This window comes from Glycine max, chromosome 19 (genome assembly GCF_000004515.6).
Source record: "Glycine max cultivar Williams 82 chromosome 19, Glycine_max_v4.0, whole genome shotgun sequence".
In the NCBI taxonomy this organism is placed as follows: domain Eukaryota; kingdom Viridiplantae; phylum Streptophyta; class Magnoliopsida; order Fabales; family Fabaceae; genus Glycine; species Glycine max.
The window spans coordinates 1,211,390-1,227,572 of NC_038255.2; the positions used below are offsets into that span (position 1 = coordinate 1,211,390).

General features: G+C 31.6%; 1 protein-coding gene and 1 pseudogene across 1 annotated transcript; both read left to right on the forward strand.

Annotated features, from left to right (window-relative positions):
• Window positions 1–2,055: 2,055 nt before the first annotated feature.
• On the forward strand, window positions 2,056–7,481 carry LOC100797077 (uncharacterized protein Mb2253c-like; annotated as a pseudogene).
• Window positions 7,482–8,798: 1,317 nt separating this feature from the next.
• On the forward strand, window positions 8,799–12,446 carry LOC100305469 (uncharacterized). The gene is made up of 4 exons (NM_001248904.2): window positions 8,799–9,235; window positions 10,761–10,814; window positions 11,685–11,744; window positions 12,106–12,446. Exons 1-4 carry the CDS (start codon window positions 8,924–8,926, stop codon window positions 12,232–12,234), a joined length of 555 nt encoding a protein of 184 aa, NP_001235833.2. The 5' UTR covers window positions 8,799–8,923; the 3' UTR covers window positions 12,235–12,446.
• Window positions 12,447–16,183: the final 3,737 nt, after the last annotated feature.

A 16,183-nucleotide genomic window follows, 5' to 3' on the forward strand; every position in this document is an offset into this window, starting at 1 on the left:
TTGTCAGGGAGTGATGATTTATTGCCTTTTTTTTTGTGGATTTTCACTTATGTAAAGCTTTAGGATTGAGAGAATATTGTTGGAACATAACTGTATCTATTGTCTTTCAGAATAGATTGTGAAATGAGTAACCCCTACTGTATTAATAATATGACAACCCCTACTGTATTACTTGTCTTTTGATTCAGAAGAGAGGGGGAAAAAAGCTGAGAAGAGAATTTCCATAATAAGGAGAAAAAAAATTATAATATACCCAACTTACTGTCATTAGTTTGAAACATATATATCAAACTCGAAAGAGTAAAACTATGTATTTTCACAATATTTTCTCACAACAAATCTTAATAATGAGAGAAGAGAAATGGAAAGAAAAGAGAAAGGAGTGTAAAATAAGATGAGTGATGTAATATATATATTCAAGTTGTAAAAAAATATTAGAAAATTTGAGCCAAAAGAATATTTTTCAAATGAAAATTTTGGCATAACAAAAGCATTATGTCCATCAAATTCCAAACTTCTTATTATAACTGTCTCCTTTACTAAAAAAAGAAAGTTAACGATTCATTTGCTTGCAACTTTTGTATAGAACTTTTTAAATTAAAAGTAGAATGTTTATAGGTCTCAATCAACTCAATTAAATTGGTTTGAATTTTTTTATAGTTTGGATCCAACTTGAACCAAACAAATTAAAATCGATGACAATAGGTTTGGATATTAAATCGAGAATTTTTAAATCTGAACCAACCTGAACCAAATCAAATATATATTATTATTTTTATTATTTTTAAATGTTGAAATTATTACATCGTTTTGTGTGTCCCATTTGCATTTTGTATCTATCACATACACTTATAGAGACTTACTTTTGATACTTTTGTTTTCATTTGTTAGATAAGCCTAAAAGGGCATTGTACACGCATGACAATTTTTGATGCCGTCGAGCTTGCCTCCTTCATATATGCACTTAGTTAGTGTTGATAGTATAACTTTAACATCTGGATCTCCTTATGACGGATTTGATTAATTTGATGTATGTCACATGATAATTTGTTAATTTTGAGATAAAACTATTATTTTATATTTTTTCTAAACAATTTTTTTATTATTTCTTTTACTGAATATCTTATGATCCGAACCGAACCAACCCATTCAAAATTGGTTTGATTTGATTCGAGTTAGGAAAGAAAATCTAAAATCCAAACCAAACTAAACCAATTAAAATCAATCCATTTGAATTTCATTTTCCCCAAAACTTGAAACAACCTAACTCATAAACACCCTTAATTAAAAGATATGTCTAAATTTTTTATAATTCTTGTATAGTTCTTCAAAATGAATATAATACTTTCATTTATAAGTTAAAAGTTATACTTTTTATATTTATTTAATTTAATATTTAATCATACATAATATTAATAATTATATATTATGTTAAAAATTGAATTTATTGGATTCTATCTAATATATTATATAATTTGATTCAGTTTGAACCCAAATAAATAATAAATAATTTAAAGAAAGGGAATTGAAATAAATCTGTCTCCATTCATCTTTTGTTATTATAAACATCTCTTGGAGGAATCCATGTTAACGGGAATTGAAAGAAAGGGCTTTGATGGTTAAACTTCTTTTTCACCTTAGTTTTATTTTCTTTTCTCATCATTCTGTTTAACTATGTATGATCATATCATAGAAAAAATATTTTTTATTATCGATTGTGAAAAATTATGTTTTCAATAATTAAAAAATGCAAAAATTATTTACCATAAATGAACATTGAAACCACGAGATAATTTTTTCATCGTCATAAAAGTAATCATCAAGTTGCATGTTTTAGAAAGATAAATAAATATTCAGTGTTTTTGTTTTTAATCTTACTACTCGTCCTTCCCAAAACCCCAAAAAAATGAGAGAAAATAAAAAAAAATAATTTTAATCTTTATACTTTCAGTTAAATATAGTCAAATTCTTATATTTTTATATGAATGAACATGATCCTTAAGCTTTGAAAAAAATGTAGATTTAGTATTTCATAACTTAAAAAAATATAATAAATTCTTAAAGAAAAAAAAAATCCTCGTGACTTCTAAAATTTGAAAATCAAATTCATCAATACAAAAATATAAACACAGACCAAAAGTATAGAATAAAAAACTTGTGCTTAAGATCTTGTTTGATGTGGGCTTAGCCCACTAGGATTTAACACTAAAATGGGCCTTCGTGTACAATTGGGCCTTTCGCTTATGTGTTGCTAGCAACACCTACGCTATACTACGCATGACATGACAATACAGTATTACATTGTTAGTCTTTGCAATTTTGACATGCTTTCTTTGTCGCTGTCACTCAACATGACTTCTTCACATCAATTTCACGAACTCGAAACCGTTACTTTTTTCAAAACTCAAAAGCTGGTTCTTCTTTCGTAGTATCACAAAAGAGAAAGTGATTCTAGAGGTGGGTTTGTTTACTGTACAACGTGTAACTTCAAATTTTGGGTTATTTGTTACCATGATTTTTGTTGTTGTTTTTATAAACCCAGATCATACCTTTGTGAATGTGATTTTCCAGTGTTATTGCAATGGCTGAGGAGAAAGACGCTTTCTACGTTGTAAGGAAAGGGGATGTTGTTGGCATCTACAAGTCCTTCAGTGACATCCGACCTTCCCTTGCATCTTTTGTATGTCTTCTTTCAACCTTGTTGTGTTCTTTCATAGTGTAAAGTTTTTCTCTTTGGTCTTTTCTGCATTTGGGTAGTGATACTTTCTGATGTTGAACTTCTAAGCCTCTGCGTGCTTCATTAAACTTGAAAAATTATTTCTTTACCACTAAATATGTATTGAAAATGTTGAAGGTACACCCCATTTTTGGGATGTATGAGTGAAAGGAAGAGAGTGATAGAGAGAAAAAATCAACCGAGAAAAAGTTATTGATAAATCATAAATGATATGATGTGTAATGAAGAGAAATAGAAAGAAAAAAATGAGGTGAAAATGTGATGGAAGAGAAAGTGGATGTAGGACAATGGTAACTCATGCAATAAAATTTTGGGGTTGGTTTTTGATTTATTCAAACCATCATTCTTTCCTTGTTGTTTTGGTTGCAATAGAAGTTGGGGGTATTGTTAGTTGAGGGAGTTTGCATGTTCCATGCAGGTATCTAGTGACCCTGTAAGTATTTACAAAGGGTATTCTTTACCTCCGAAGACTGAAGAGTACCTTGTCTCACCTGCGGATTGTAAATTTGTAATGCATTGAGGCTCGTCTGTAATTATCATAATTTCTAATAACATGTTGGGGGAGCTTTTGTTGAATTTAGATGATCTTGATTTTGCAAAATTAATTTTGATTAAAGTTGGTTTTGAAGTGAACTAAGTTATGTTTGTAAACTTCTATTTCAAAATCAAGTTTTTCATAAAATTTAGTATTTTGTATTAAATTTTCATATCAAAATAAAAGCTAAATGTGAGTTGTTTATGCTAGAATCATGTTTAAGGTCATTTCCTGTTTGAAACATTTTGCATGTTTTTCCAAACGTGTGGTTAGAATAAACACATGGTGAGATAAACCAAACTACATTGCAGTACCAAATATCCAATTAAACAAATTTTCTCTTTTGTAACCCTGGGGTTGGGTTTAAGGCTTTTTAAGCTTATGTCATTTGTGTCTCTTGTAATTGAAAAAAGTCTGAACTCAAGAGGAGATGAATTTTCTTGCAGGATCCATATTCATCTGGAGGAAGAGCTTTCAATGTGAGTTCCTCATCAAGGAACTTGCATGGAGCCATTCAGTTTGACACTCGTGTAAGTTATCGACGTTGACATATCCTCAAGCAAGAAATTACACTTGTATTACTGAAGAAATGCTATGATTTAAGTGAAGCACATATTTGGAGCTTGGGCTGAAAATGAGTTGAGTTAAAGTTTGACTTGACTCAGCTTGGCTGAACTCTATAAGAGTTGGTTTGATTCAAATTCAATTTGAGGTTTATAAGTACCAATTTTTTACTCAAGTTGGGCTTGATTTAAATTCAAGGACTATTTGGTTCAGTTAATGAGTTTGCAAGCTCAAGTTCTTATAAAACTTGTATTTACTTCAGTATTTTTTTTTTGTGCAAAAATGACAATGTAAAATAAAATGAAATTACTTTTTGTGAAGTCAGGTACTAACTTAACCAATGCTTACAGTATTAACTATTAAGGACTAGAATGGGGTTTTACTCTAGATAATTTATATTATCAAATGTACTTATACTTTTATATATTTAAAAAGATTTATGTGTGTGTGTAGTAAGTCATGAACCAAATTAATTGAATAATATTTGGCTGAAGTTCAGTTCATTTAATTAATAAGCTTAATTTTCAGCTCAAGTTTAATTCATTTAGTTCTTGAACCAAATTCATCAAGCTAATTAATGATTCTAGTTTCAAACTAATATGAAGTTTGTTTGATTCATTGCACACCTATTTGGAGCCCTATTATGTCAGTTATTTTTCAGATGGGAAAGTTAAATTGGTTATTGCTGAGGTTCACCTGTAGCAATCAGTGCCCTATTTTGTGGCAGGGCAGGCTTTCTGTTGTTTGTGATTTTGTTTTGCATTGATTCTAGTCTGTTGTATGTGATTCTGTAAGCTGGTTTGATTATGTTTTGCATTTCTAATTGCTAATATTGGCATATACACTCTACATCATAATTGTGTATGTGCCTGTACTGATTATATAATATATTTAACAACTGGCCACGTAATTTACACTTCCCATGATAATGTTTTGTGTAGTTGGTGAATGCCCCAATTCCATGTCAATTGCCTAATTTTCTTTTTTTGTAACTTATCTGCAAGTGATAATAAATGTTTAAGATCTGGAAGTCATAAGATTGAAATCTACTATATACTTTTGGCTGTTTTATTTAATATCTTTTGAGGCATTCATAAATGATCCATATCTTAAGGGCTACTTTGTGAAAATTTAGTTGATTGTTAATTTATCGTTGATGCAACTCTAAAATTTCTAGCATATTATTCTAACATGCGTGTGTGGAAGTAACAATTATTGTAGCTGAATGCTGGTGGATGTGCCAGCAAGGTATAATAAAGTTGCCGTTGGGACCATTAAGTCAATGCAACAGTTAAAATAGATGTCTTAATTGACACTCTAGTGTGCTATTTATCTGTCTAGGATGAGATTTAATCGGACTCATTTGTTCTAAATATTTTGACTAATCAATGAATTAATTGTCAACTAAAAAATCCTTTGACCTTCTATCTTTGAGATGTGGTAGCAGCATATGTGCATATTATATGAGAGCCTTTAAATTGAGTGAAATGTTAAGTTTTATTGCATATGATTCTATGATGGCCTTTCTTGATTGATCTCTGCCTCTCTTCCTAGTTGGAATACTTGTTGTACTTTATCTTTTAATAATACAACAACAACAAAATCTTACATCTCTATTTGCAGCTTTCGTGTAACCTTCATTTTGATGGTGCGTCCAAAGGAAATCCTGGACCAGCTGGTGCAGGAGCTATACTGCGTGATGGGAGCAAGGTGTTTCCTGTCTGCAACAATTCATGTTGTTAAGTATATTTTCTTACAGAATGTAGCTAACTAATAGGTTTCTTAGGTCTATTGGTTGCGTGAAGGAGTGGGCATTCAAACAAATAATGTTGCTGAGTATCGAAGTTTAATACTAGGATTGAAACATGCCCTTAAAGAAAGGATATAAGCACATTGTTGTCCAAGGAGACTCTCTGCTTGCTGCAATCAGGTTTGTTATATTTTTAAACTTTGCATTTTTAGTACTTTTCAATTCCCTGCCCCCCTTTTCCCTACCTCTTAATCTGTGTTTTTTTTTTTTTTTTTTTTTACTTAAATATCATCTGGATGGTGATAAAAAGAAAACATGCTGTAATTTAGAAAAAAAAATTACATGGATACTTGAAATTTGAAGTAACAATATAGTTCCCACTTTATGCACAACATAAGCACCTCCCCTGCCCCAAAAGAAAGGTTCTTTGATTCATTAATTCATATCCTTCCTAATGGTCAGATAGTATTAAGTTGAGTTGAGATTTACCAACAATTACTCTTCAGCTTTTATGCATTTTGTGACCAGTTTACCATCTTATATGATTGCTTTTGCAACAGATTCAGGGTTTATGGAAAATAAAAAACCAGAATATGGGTACCTTGTGTGGTGAGGCCAAGGAGCTGAAGGATAAGTTTTTGTCATTCAAGATCAGTCATATTCCTAGGGTACCACTTTGTCATTTGCTCTATATTTAATATTTACTCAAAAATCAGAAAATAATGGCTTCTCCAGTTTGTTGGTAATGATAAAGTGGACAACTCTTGAGTGATAAACAAAAGATGAAGAGGCCATGGACAACTCTTCCAATTCATACTGTTTCTCATGGTTTTTAGTTCACATGCCTGCCTACAAAAGAGAAGAAAAACTAATAAGAGATGAAAATAAAAGGGAACGGGGAGCTAAAATGAATCAAATTTTTCCCACAAGTTAAAACCAATTTTTCATCTCAATCTATGGAAAAGTGAAATGAGAGAGCTTTTAAGAAGTTGAGGACATATAAGTTAATTTTAACTAATGGGAAAAGTTTTAATTCATTTTACTTTGTTTCTTTATATTTTTTCCTCTAATAAGTACTGTTTGAGATGTTTATCCAAACTGATCCATAGTTGCTAGATTTTATACTAATTTATGCTTGACGTTACCAATGTATATGATTCCTATTAGTTTGTATGTGTATAATTATATATGGTCACTGGCACCAGGCATCCTACTTATACGAAGATCTGCATGCAGTTCTCACTATATTAGTCACATTTTACCTCACTGTATGGCAATCTGCTTACAAATGACATACTTTTTGTTGATGTTTTAGGAATACAACTCTGAAGCTGATGCTCAAGCAAACCTGGCCATAAATCTCAGAGGTTAGACATGAGGCCCTTCTGAGTTCCCTAGATGTTTTACTAATTGTTATGTTTTCATTATAATCACAAATGTACTAAGTTGACTTGATTCTGTTTCTGTTCTCAAATTTTTTGTATTAAAATAGCCTAAACCTTTAACCTCTTATCTGTCTACAAATGTTATTTTCGTGTCCGGTTTTGGAAGTGGAAAAGAAATTTTATTGGTTCCTAAACTTTTGCAGCTGGTGAAGTTCAAGAAGATTGTCAGTTGCTTTAATGCTCCACTTCTGTATGCTTGTGCCTTGCTTTCAGCTGGTGAAAATTCGGGTGCATTTTAGCTGTACATGACCTTTTTTTTTTTGTATAGGGCAGTGCCTAATAAGTTGGGATTGGGACTTGGGGACACTGCATGCTACTGATAAAAGAACTGTTGGCAATTCTGTTAGTCAATGTGCTATGACATGTAAGCATATTAGCTTTAAGACTCAAAAGTGCTATGACATGTAAGTAAACATGCTTGTTTCTGAATCTTAGTATTATTTGTCCTCATTCACTTGCTTTAACTAGTAACATGACTGTAGTAACTGTTGCTATCATTAGTAACTAACATGAGTGATGTTGCTTCGTGTCATGATCCCAAAATGAAAATTCCTTTCAATTAAAAATTATTCGTGATTAATAACTACAAATAAAAATTCACTTTTTCTATAAAAAAAAAGGATGACATATGAAGAAATTTGGCAATTCTTCTATTGTATGGCGATGCTTGATTGTCATTCGTGCTAGTTTTTAATTCATTATTATTGAACGATAAACTTTTTCATCCATTCTATTTAGAATATTTAATCGAAGTCTTGTTTGAGACTAGAGAGGTTTTTCATTTGGAAAGAGGCTTTGTGAGCAGTTAGAAGCTTTCTCAGTTCCCTTTATTTTTATTACCTTATTTGGCGCATTATTTTGGAGGGAAGGAGAGGAGAGGAAATGTTGCTAACTAACATTTTCTCTTGGTTTTGTTCCCTTGCATGGGGAGTCTTATTAGTATTAAGAGAAATTATTAGGTAAATTAGAACTATTATAATTCCAATTAATCTTTACATGACACATAATTAGATGTTATTAATTTTTCTTTATAAATTGAAAATTTAAATAAGAGATTATTTAAGATTATGACACTTGACAGTTTAAAACTATCTAATAAACTTCTCTATCGATGGAGGATTAGAAAAAGAAAAAAAGTGGTTTCTAATTTTTTAAGGATAAATTTTAAGTTTGGCTCTGTTTAATTTCTTATGTGATTTTTTTCATCAACTTTTTTCTTTGTGAATTTAGTCTATAGATTTTAGAAAAAAATTATAATTTTGGTTCCATCTTTAGTTTCACACTTGTTTATTCTTTTTATATATATATTAACTCATTTTTTAATTATTCAATGGTGTTATTCTCACTCTCTTTTTCTCTATTCTCACTCCAACTTTTTTAGTTTTTTTATACAAAAATACCTTCGACAAAAACAAGTTTTTATTATGTACTATACCTAAAAGAAAATGTGTTTTTTTTATCAAGTATGTAGAATAAATACAAACTGTTTACTTATATGTTTCACATACATTAAAAGGGGTTTAACTCTTAACAAATAAAAGTAAAAATAAGGATCTTGATTCCTTTTTTCAGAATAACTTTTGCACTTTGTATTGAATTTCTAAACATGCACCCAATAGATTATGCAATGAAAATTTATTTCTCTCGAGATTTTTTATAAAAAAAATCCAAAAGAAATTGGGGTATGAGAAATTGAGAATAGAAAAAAAAAAGGTTATAAGTTAAGTGGCAGTTTTATGGACAACATGGGAAATTACGAATTTGTTTGTGAGAGTATACAACGATGTTCTTTTCCTGTATGGATAGAAAGATTAGATAGCGTGTGGGAAATCAAGAGCAGAGCTGAAACTTCTTCTCTTCACTTGAAACTGTGTTTGAAAAAGAAAAAAAACATGGCCACACTATTCTCACCTTTGTCTCTGCACTCTGCTCGCCCCTCTTCTTCTTCCTTTTCTTCTTCTTCTTCTTCTTCTTCATCTTCTCCCTTCTTTGCCTTTTGCAGCTTCCCTTTGCGCTCTCGCATTTCATCTTTGAAGGCACAAACAATTCTTCTTCAGAAGATGAAGCGCGTGGTAAAGGCAGTGGAAGAAGAGACCCAGCAAGAACTCACCGCTGTGGATGAGTCTGAACAACCATCAACCTCCGAAGCACCACCCGTTGTGGTTCCCGTTTCCCCATCAGATACTCTCACCATGTTCTTTCAGGTACAACAATTACTAGTTTTTCTTTTTATCCGTATGAATCGAACACAGGTACCAGCAAGTTTACAACAACTCATACACTATGTTCAACCAACTGAGCTAGACCCTTGGTCATCAATTACTAGATTAGTGTGTGCTTTTTGCAATTTGCAATGCCCGTGTTAAATTTTTAGAGCAGGAACCTTGCATATAACTATTGTGTTTTTTTTATCAATGTGGCTTTAAATTCGACTTTTCATTAACTTTGAAGACCTGAGGGTGAGCCCTGGTGCAGCGGTAAAGTTGTGCCTTGGTGACCTGTTGGTCATGGGTTCGAATCCGGAAACAGCCTCTTTGCATATGCAAGGGTACGGCTGCGTACAACATCCCTCCCCCATACCTTCGCATAGCGAAGAGCCTCTGGGCAATGGGGTACGAAGTTTTTTATTAACTTTGAAGACCAACCCATCATAAATTTTGTTCTTTTTTTTTTTTTAACTCAGTGAATCAATTTGTGCCTTTTCCTGCAATTGGGGGTCCTAAATTATATATGGATTGCATGAAATTAGGATAGGACAAGTTGTGTGCCTTTGAAAATCCTAATGGGACCAGGCCAAATAAAGACCCTTGCTTTTGTTTGGTTCTCAGGTGCAAAATTACATTTGAGGCAAAAGTACTTTTGCCAAAGGATCAAGACCCTTGCTTTTGTTTTCATTTTTGCTTTTATTTGTTGAATTTACATTGGAACATGCACACATCATTTCTAACTTGAAACCAAACATGCACTATGTTAGAATAAATAACCAGGTTAATGCCTAAAAATTATAGCATGTAAATGACCAAATTAATCAATGAAAGATGTAGCATCATCGTGTTAAGATATAGCACCAGTGTAATTTTCATGTTTCAAGGTTTAAAAGCATCTCAAAGGCAAGAATTCAATTTGGGTTATTAACTCTCTTTTATTGGATTCCTTGTTGTCAATAAGATTTAAGAACACTCTAATTTTCTTTCAATCGTAGAATCCTTAACTTATTTTTAGTGGGTTTCATTTTATGTCTCCATTCACTCAAGAACCCTTGTTTTGACTTGAAAATTTATTTTGTAAGGGTTAAACAACCTTGGTTGTAGTTGATCATATAAGCAATTTCTATAAGAATTCATTTGCTCCAATGATATTTTCAAGTTGCTTAACTTTAAGAACTAACAGAAACACCTGCATTAGAGCTGCTCAGATATGTTTGACATTATATCATTTAAAGGGTAAATTAAGGGTTTATTCAATAAACTAACCCTAGTGCCCTCCCATCATGGGCCAATGGGCTAAGGTCTAAACTATTGCTCACACAGTCCCACTAATCGGCGTTGTAGCTGTCTTAACCTAAAACAGATGGATCATTAGATAACCCGGCTGAGTCGTAGTTTCTAGACTTGTAGAATTGTTTTTTCCCCTAAAAAATTTTGCAATTGGATCTTCAGGTAGATACATTTCTGTTTGTAACTGTATCACTTTTCTTGAGACTAACTGTCTACTTTTGCACATTTTAAGGCAGAGGGAACAGTGAGTGAAACAGCTATTCCAGCTTTAACCAAAGCTTTAGAGGTATCTCTATGAACTTTCTAATCTTGTTTTTGTTCAATTGGTTCAATGTGAATATAAATTTGATGCAAATATACCTTTTTCATGGTGTCTTGTGTCTTCATATTTTCACTCATGTTATTTCGTTCTGAGTTCCTTTATGAACATAACAGCAATGATACTTTTGATTTAGGTCCTCATTTTAAAATTATTCCTCTGAAAAAGACATGAGTGGTTGTTGTTGGCTGGTTTCCTTTTACTGGATGATGATGTAGGAGGCTAAGAGTAATGTTAGTGATGTTTATTTAGACCCAGTATTGTACATCTTAGATTCAAATGTAATTTAAAATAAGACAATTCGTACTATATTTGCGAAACCATGGTCAACCTAGTTTTTTGAATGGGGAAAGATGATCAAAGGATGGTGATGGAAGAGGGCAAATCTCATCACATACGGTTTAGCTGTGAGACTCAGAACTCATTTTTATGTTTGAGCATAGCTTGTAGTAGCCTCTCGTTCAAATGATTGGGTATAAGTGTAAGAAAAACATGGTCATTATTGTAAATATGTCCCATTATTTTGGTCTTCCAGAAAGTAAACTTGTCATGCAACCAAAATACCAAATACCGCTTTCTCAATGGAGGTGATGTAAGGGGCAGTATGTTTCTAGCCACAACGATAGTTTAATGTAATAATGGGCATGTCTCTTATTTATATGCCCTGCATGAAGGTTTTACAAATAAAAAGCTTATAATTCTATTTCTGCAATTGTTGGTCACTTCTTTGATTGTTTTCTTTTGTTGTTCTTTTGCCATATTGTCATTGTCTTGGGGAAATTTTCTTCTTGTCCTTAATACTTGGTTATAATTGTTTCATTATATATGTTTTTATAGGAGACAGATGGTGTTACTGATTTGAAGTTTCAGCTTGCCGAGGGACTTGCAATTTTAGAGGTATAGTTCAAGTACTTTAATACAATTGCCATTGACAAAAAAAAAGCATAATTGTTTTAATTTTTAAATGATGAACTCTAAACTCTTGATTTGGATGATTGCTCGACATGAGTTAAACTATTTTGCTTGTAGGTTGGCACCCTAATGGAATTGAAATCTTTAAGAACGTCTCTTAATAGTTATTGCATAATTGAATTGTTGAAACACATTATATCCCTAATCAATATAAAACTTATAAAATCTAATACCTTGCCCTTGAATTTTTATATATGAGGGATGTGGCTATCTATTAGGTAAACATTATCCAATGAATTTAATTTTACTTACAATATCATTAATGACTTTTTGTGTTCTTATTCAGTTGAAGAAGCAGACAACAGTCCAAGCTACAGGAGTGGCTTCTGGTCTTTTAGAAACCATACAAGGTTCAGGCTTTAAACTACAGACATTAAATCTGAGTTTTGAGGATGAAGAAGTTGCAGTTGCCTAGACTAAATGTGCTGGTGTTATAACAATAGTTTGAGGGAGTAAAAAAAAAATTTAAAGAACATGCCTTTCACACATTCCTGACTAGAGCCTCGAACAATCATTTTGGTTTGTATAGGGCTGACTGAGGATATTGGTTATTATTATTATTGTTGTTCTTGTTATCATTATTGTTATTATTTCTTGAAAAAAATGAAAGATTATTTGATGATGAAAGCCTTCAATTGATTTGTGAGATTAGGACCATGGATGACTACATTACATATAGACTTGTAAGATTCAGAAGATAATTTTGCCAAACATTCTTTGCAAGAGGGAGGAAAAGTATCTTGTATGAAGGACAGACTAAAGATTATCCAACTAAACTAAGAATATACTGAAAAGGATATTACGGAATATTGAAAAAAATCAAAATCCAACATTAAAGATAATGTGAAGATAAAATATATAAGTGGTTGACAATCCTTATTATATGAGCTAATTTTTGGAGTTAAATTAAGTTTAAATTTATATTCTAAGATGGTATTAGAACTTATTCTAAATAAGATCATTTATCATATTATCCATAAACCAAGTTAAAAAGTATTAGACATGAGAAAATATATTGAAAAAAATTCAAATCATAGATCGGTTAGAAATAGTGCTAAGATAAAATACAAATAATGGAAGGGAAGAGTCAAGATTTAGTTGCATAGGGTATTCTTTGCCATGCACCCGAGAAAATTTATTTATAAATTCATACAATAATCAACTGCAATCAGCATGTAATTAAAACACCTAAATTTTAATCTCAAGCCAGTTCAGATGGACAAACAATTTAAAATCATAAGCATCACCAAATAGAAATCAAACCCCGGAAAATTATCAAAAACGAAACGAATTGAGCAGAAAAGCTTATATTGGAGGGAAAATATGTAGGGAAAGAGAAAGGTGAATATTAGGTTCACATACCCCCTGGAACCCGGGGTCCGTATATTCATCAAACATTAATAAATCACTATTAAATCCTTAAACCAATAATCAAAGTTAGCATATAATCTCCTTGCATATAAAATAGATGTTAGAGAGGTCAATGGGCACACAAATGTTCTAATCTTTTCTAATAGAGTTGTTAATATTTAGTATAGTACCGTGTCTCAAATATGATTCATTGTGAACGAAAGTACATGTTCTAATCTTTCCATTGTTCTCTGTTTCTTCTTTTGCATCTCATCTTCTCTTCATGTTTTCATTCAGTAGAAACCCACGTTTATGTCTTATTCACGATAGAAGAAAAAATCTATGCTATAGTGTATAGACTATCAAGCACAAGTGACTCAAACACCTTTGTTGGAGATAGCCTAAGTGCCTAACGCTAAAGGACTAAAATGACTAATAGTCGATAATTTAAAGGATCAAGTTTTTCTTTAATTTCTTAATTTTAAAAACTGAAGTGACTGACGCTAATTTAATGATTTTCTCGAATTTTAGGTTATGCTAGACTAAATTTATTATAGAATTGTGAAACAAGGTAGAAAAAAAATATCTGTAATTAATAATTCTACGTTTTACTTTACATATATTTATAGAAAGATTAGTAACTTTTAAATTACAAAAGTTATAAAGAGACAAAGTGTCATAATTCAAAGAATCATAAGTCACTACTAGAAGATGCATGTTCTACATCGGTCAGAATCGCGCTTCAACAACGGTGCATGACCATTTTTTATTATAATGATGTTGAAACTTAAAAATTTCAAAAACAGTCCATAGGCGAACATTGTAGTAAGCTGTTTTTTTTTTCTTTCTAAATCGGTGCTATACTAATGACTGATGTAGAAACCTTGGTTCTACTCTTTGAAGGCGGATTTTCTACATCGTTTTTAAATTAAGCAACGATGCTGATCTCTTATTTTCTACATCGTTTTTAAATTAAGCAACGATGTAGTAAGCTGCGCTTTTTACATCGTTTTACAGAAAGCAATGATGTTGAATATGGGAACTTCTACATCAGTGGTGACGTAGACACTGATGTAGTAAGTTGCGCTTTTTACATCATTTTACAGAAAGTAATGATGTTGAATATGGGAACTTCTACATCAGTGGTGACGTAGACACTGATGTAGTAAGTTACGTTTTCTACATCGTTTTCCAGAAAGCAACGATGTTGAATATGGGAACTTCCACATCAGTGGTGACGTAGGCACTAATGTAGTATATTGCGCTTTCTATGTCGTTTTACAGAAAGCAACGATGTTGAATATGAGAATTTCTACATCGGTGGTGACATAGGCATCGATGTAAAAACATATTTAACTTGCATAATAATTTAAGGTTAATTAAAATAAATAATTTATAATGATAAAATTATCTATAAATAAAACATACTGTTTATAGTGATAAATATGACTATAGTGATAAATATGACTATAAATAATTGATATAAGATATTAAAAAAAATTACTGTCTATAAATAATTGATAAATATATAAAACAACATTTTACTTGAAATGCAGGGAAAATTGAATGAGAAAAGAGATCTCAATTGGTTGTGCTTGTGCGTGAGCTCATGAGAGTATAAAGAATCAGAAGATGATCCTTTTCTTCCTTGATGATCTTTCTGGTGGAATTGACTTGGACAGAGTAGGAATCCCATTTGGAATTTACCATACGGGTTTCAAAATAGTTTTGTTCTCGGGGTGTCCAGAGGTATTCTTCAACCAAATGAACACTGCAATGAATTATTTCACGTGAGTCTTTCTTCAAAGCATAACTCAACTTGTTTGTATAGAGATCACAAGAAGAGAAATTAGTAAAGCAAAGGTAACAAATAGAAAACAATCTCTCTTTTTTACCAAAAAGAGGAAATGACCTTCAAACTATCATATTAGCAATAACCTATCTTGCTAGGGAATTGGAAACTTAAGTTACAGCAAACAAAATTTGGTTCTTCCCCTAAAAAACAGGGTCCTTAAATGAGTCCAGATGTTAATTCATGCATCTATGACAAAGCAATTTAAAAAAAGTAAGCAAATTGAGGGGTTGGAGGAATACTCAATCAGATTCTACCTATGAAGAATTATAATGACTTTTTTATTTCATAATTTTTAAGCTTTTCATAACAACAATACAACAAAAAAGAAGCATATGTTGTATACAAGACAAGACTTAAATGCAAAATGTACCTTATGGACCTTATCACACACGAGACTTGAATGCAAAGTGTACCTTATGTTCCTTATCATATACTTAAATGACTATTATTATGTAATGCATTTCATATTTTTTTTCTAATTAGTAGAATCTGGCTAGTCTCTTGATGTTGAGCACCATTTTTATTTATTTATTTATTTAGGTGCGTGAATAAGACAACTCCAAGGGCTATCTAGTTTATCATAGCACCGTACACTCCATTGAGGATAAAGTTTAGGTGCGTGAATAAGATGACATATTTTGAATTAGTTTGTTAGACTTATATCACATTAGGCGGTTTCAACTTAAGTTTAAACAACAAAACCAATTCATAATTAAAAGACCAAAATTTATTGATTCAGTTATAAATTAAAGCATTGAGGATAAAACTCTGTTTACATAGTCCAATCATAATAGTCGTTGTAAAGTACTAATAGTATATTCAATACCTATACATCCTTTAATTTCTTCAAACAACCTTCAAGATTGATTTACTTAGACTGCCATTAAAGTTTAATGGTTACGGAATCCATTAACAATAATCTCTACGATACAATATCAAGACTTAAAGTTCATTGTTTGAGGGCCCTAGGAACTCCTAAATGGTTAGAGGGGACTAGGAGGATAAGGGATAGGACCTATGGGTAATAGCTAATATGAGTTGAAATTTTATGGAGTAGAATCCGTGTTTGATATTTGAGTTGCCTAACCAGTGGTTTCTAGTGTACATTTGTTATGGTTATAGTGTGTGATATGATGATACAGATTGTCTGCTAAACAGC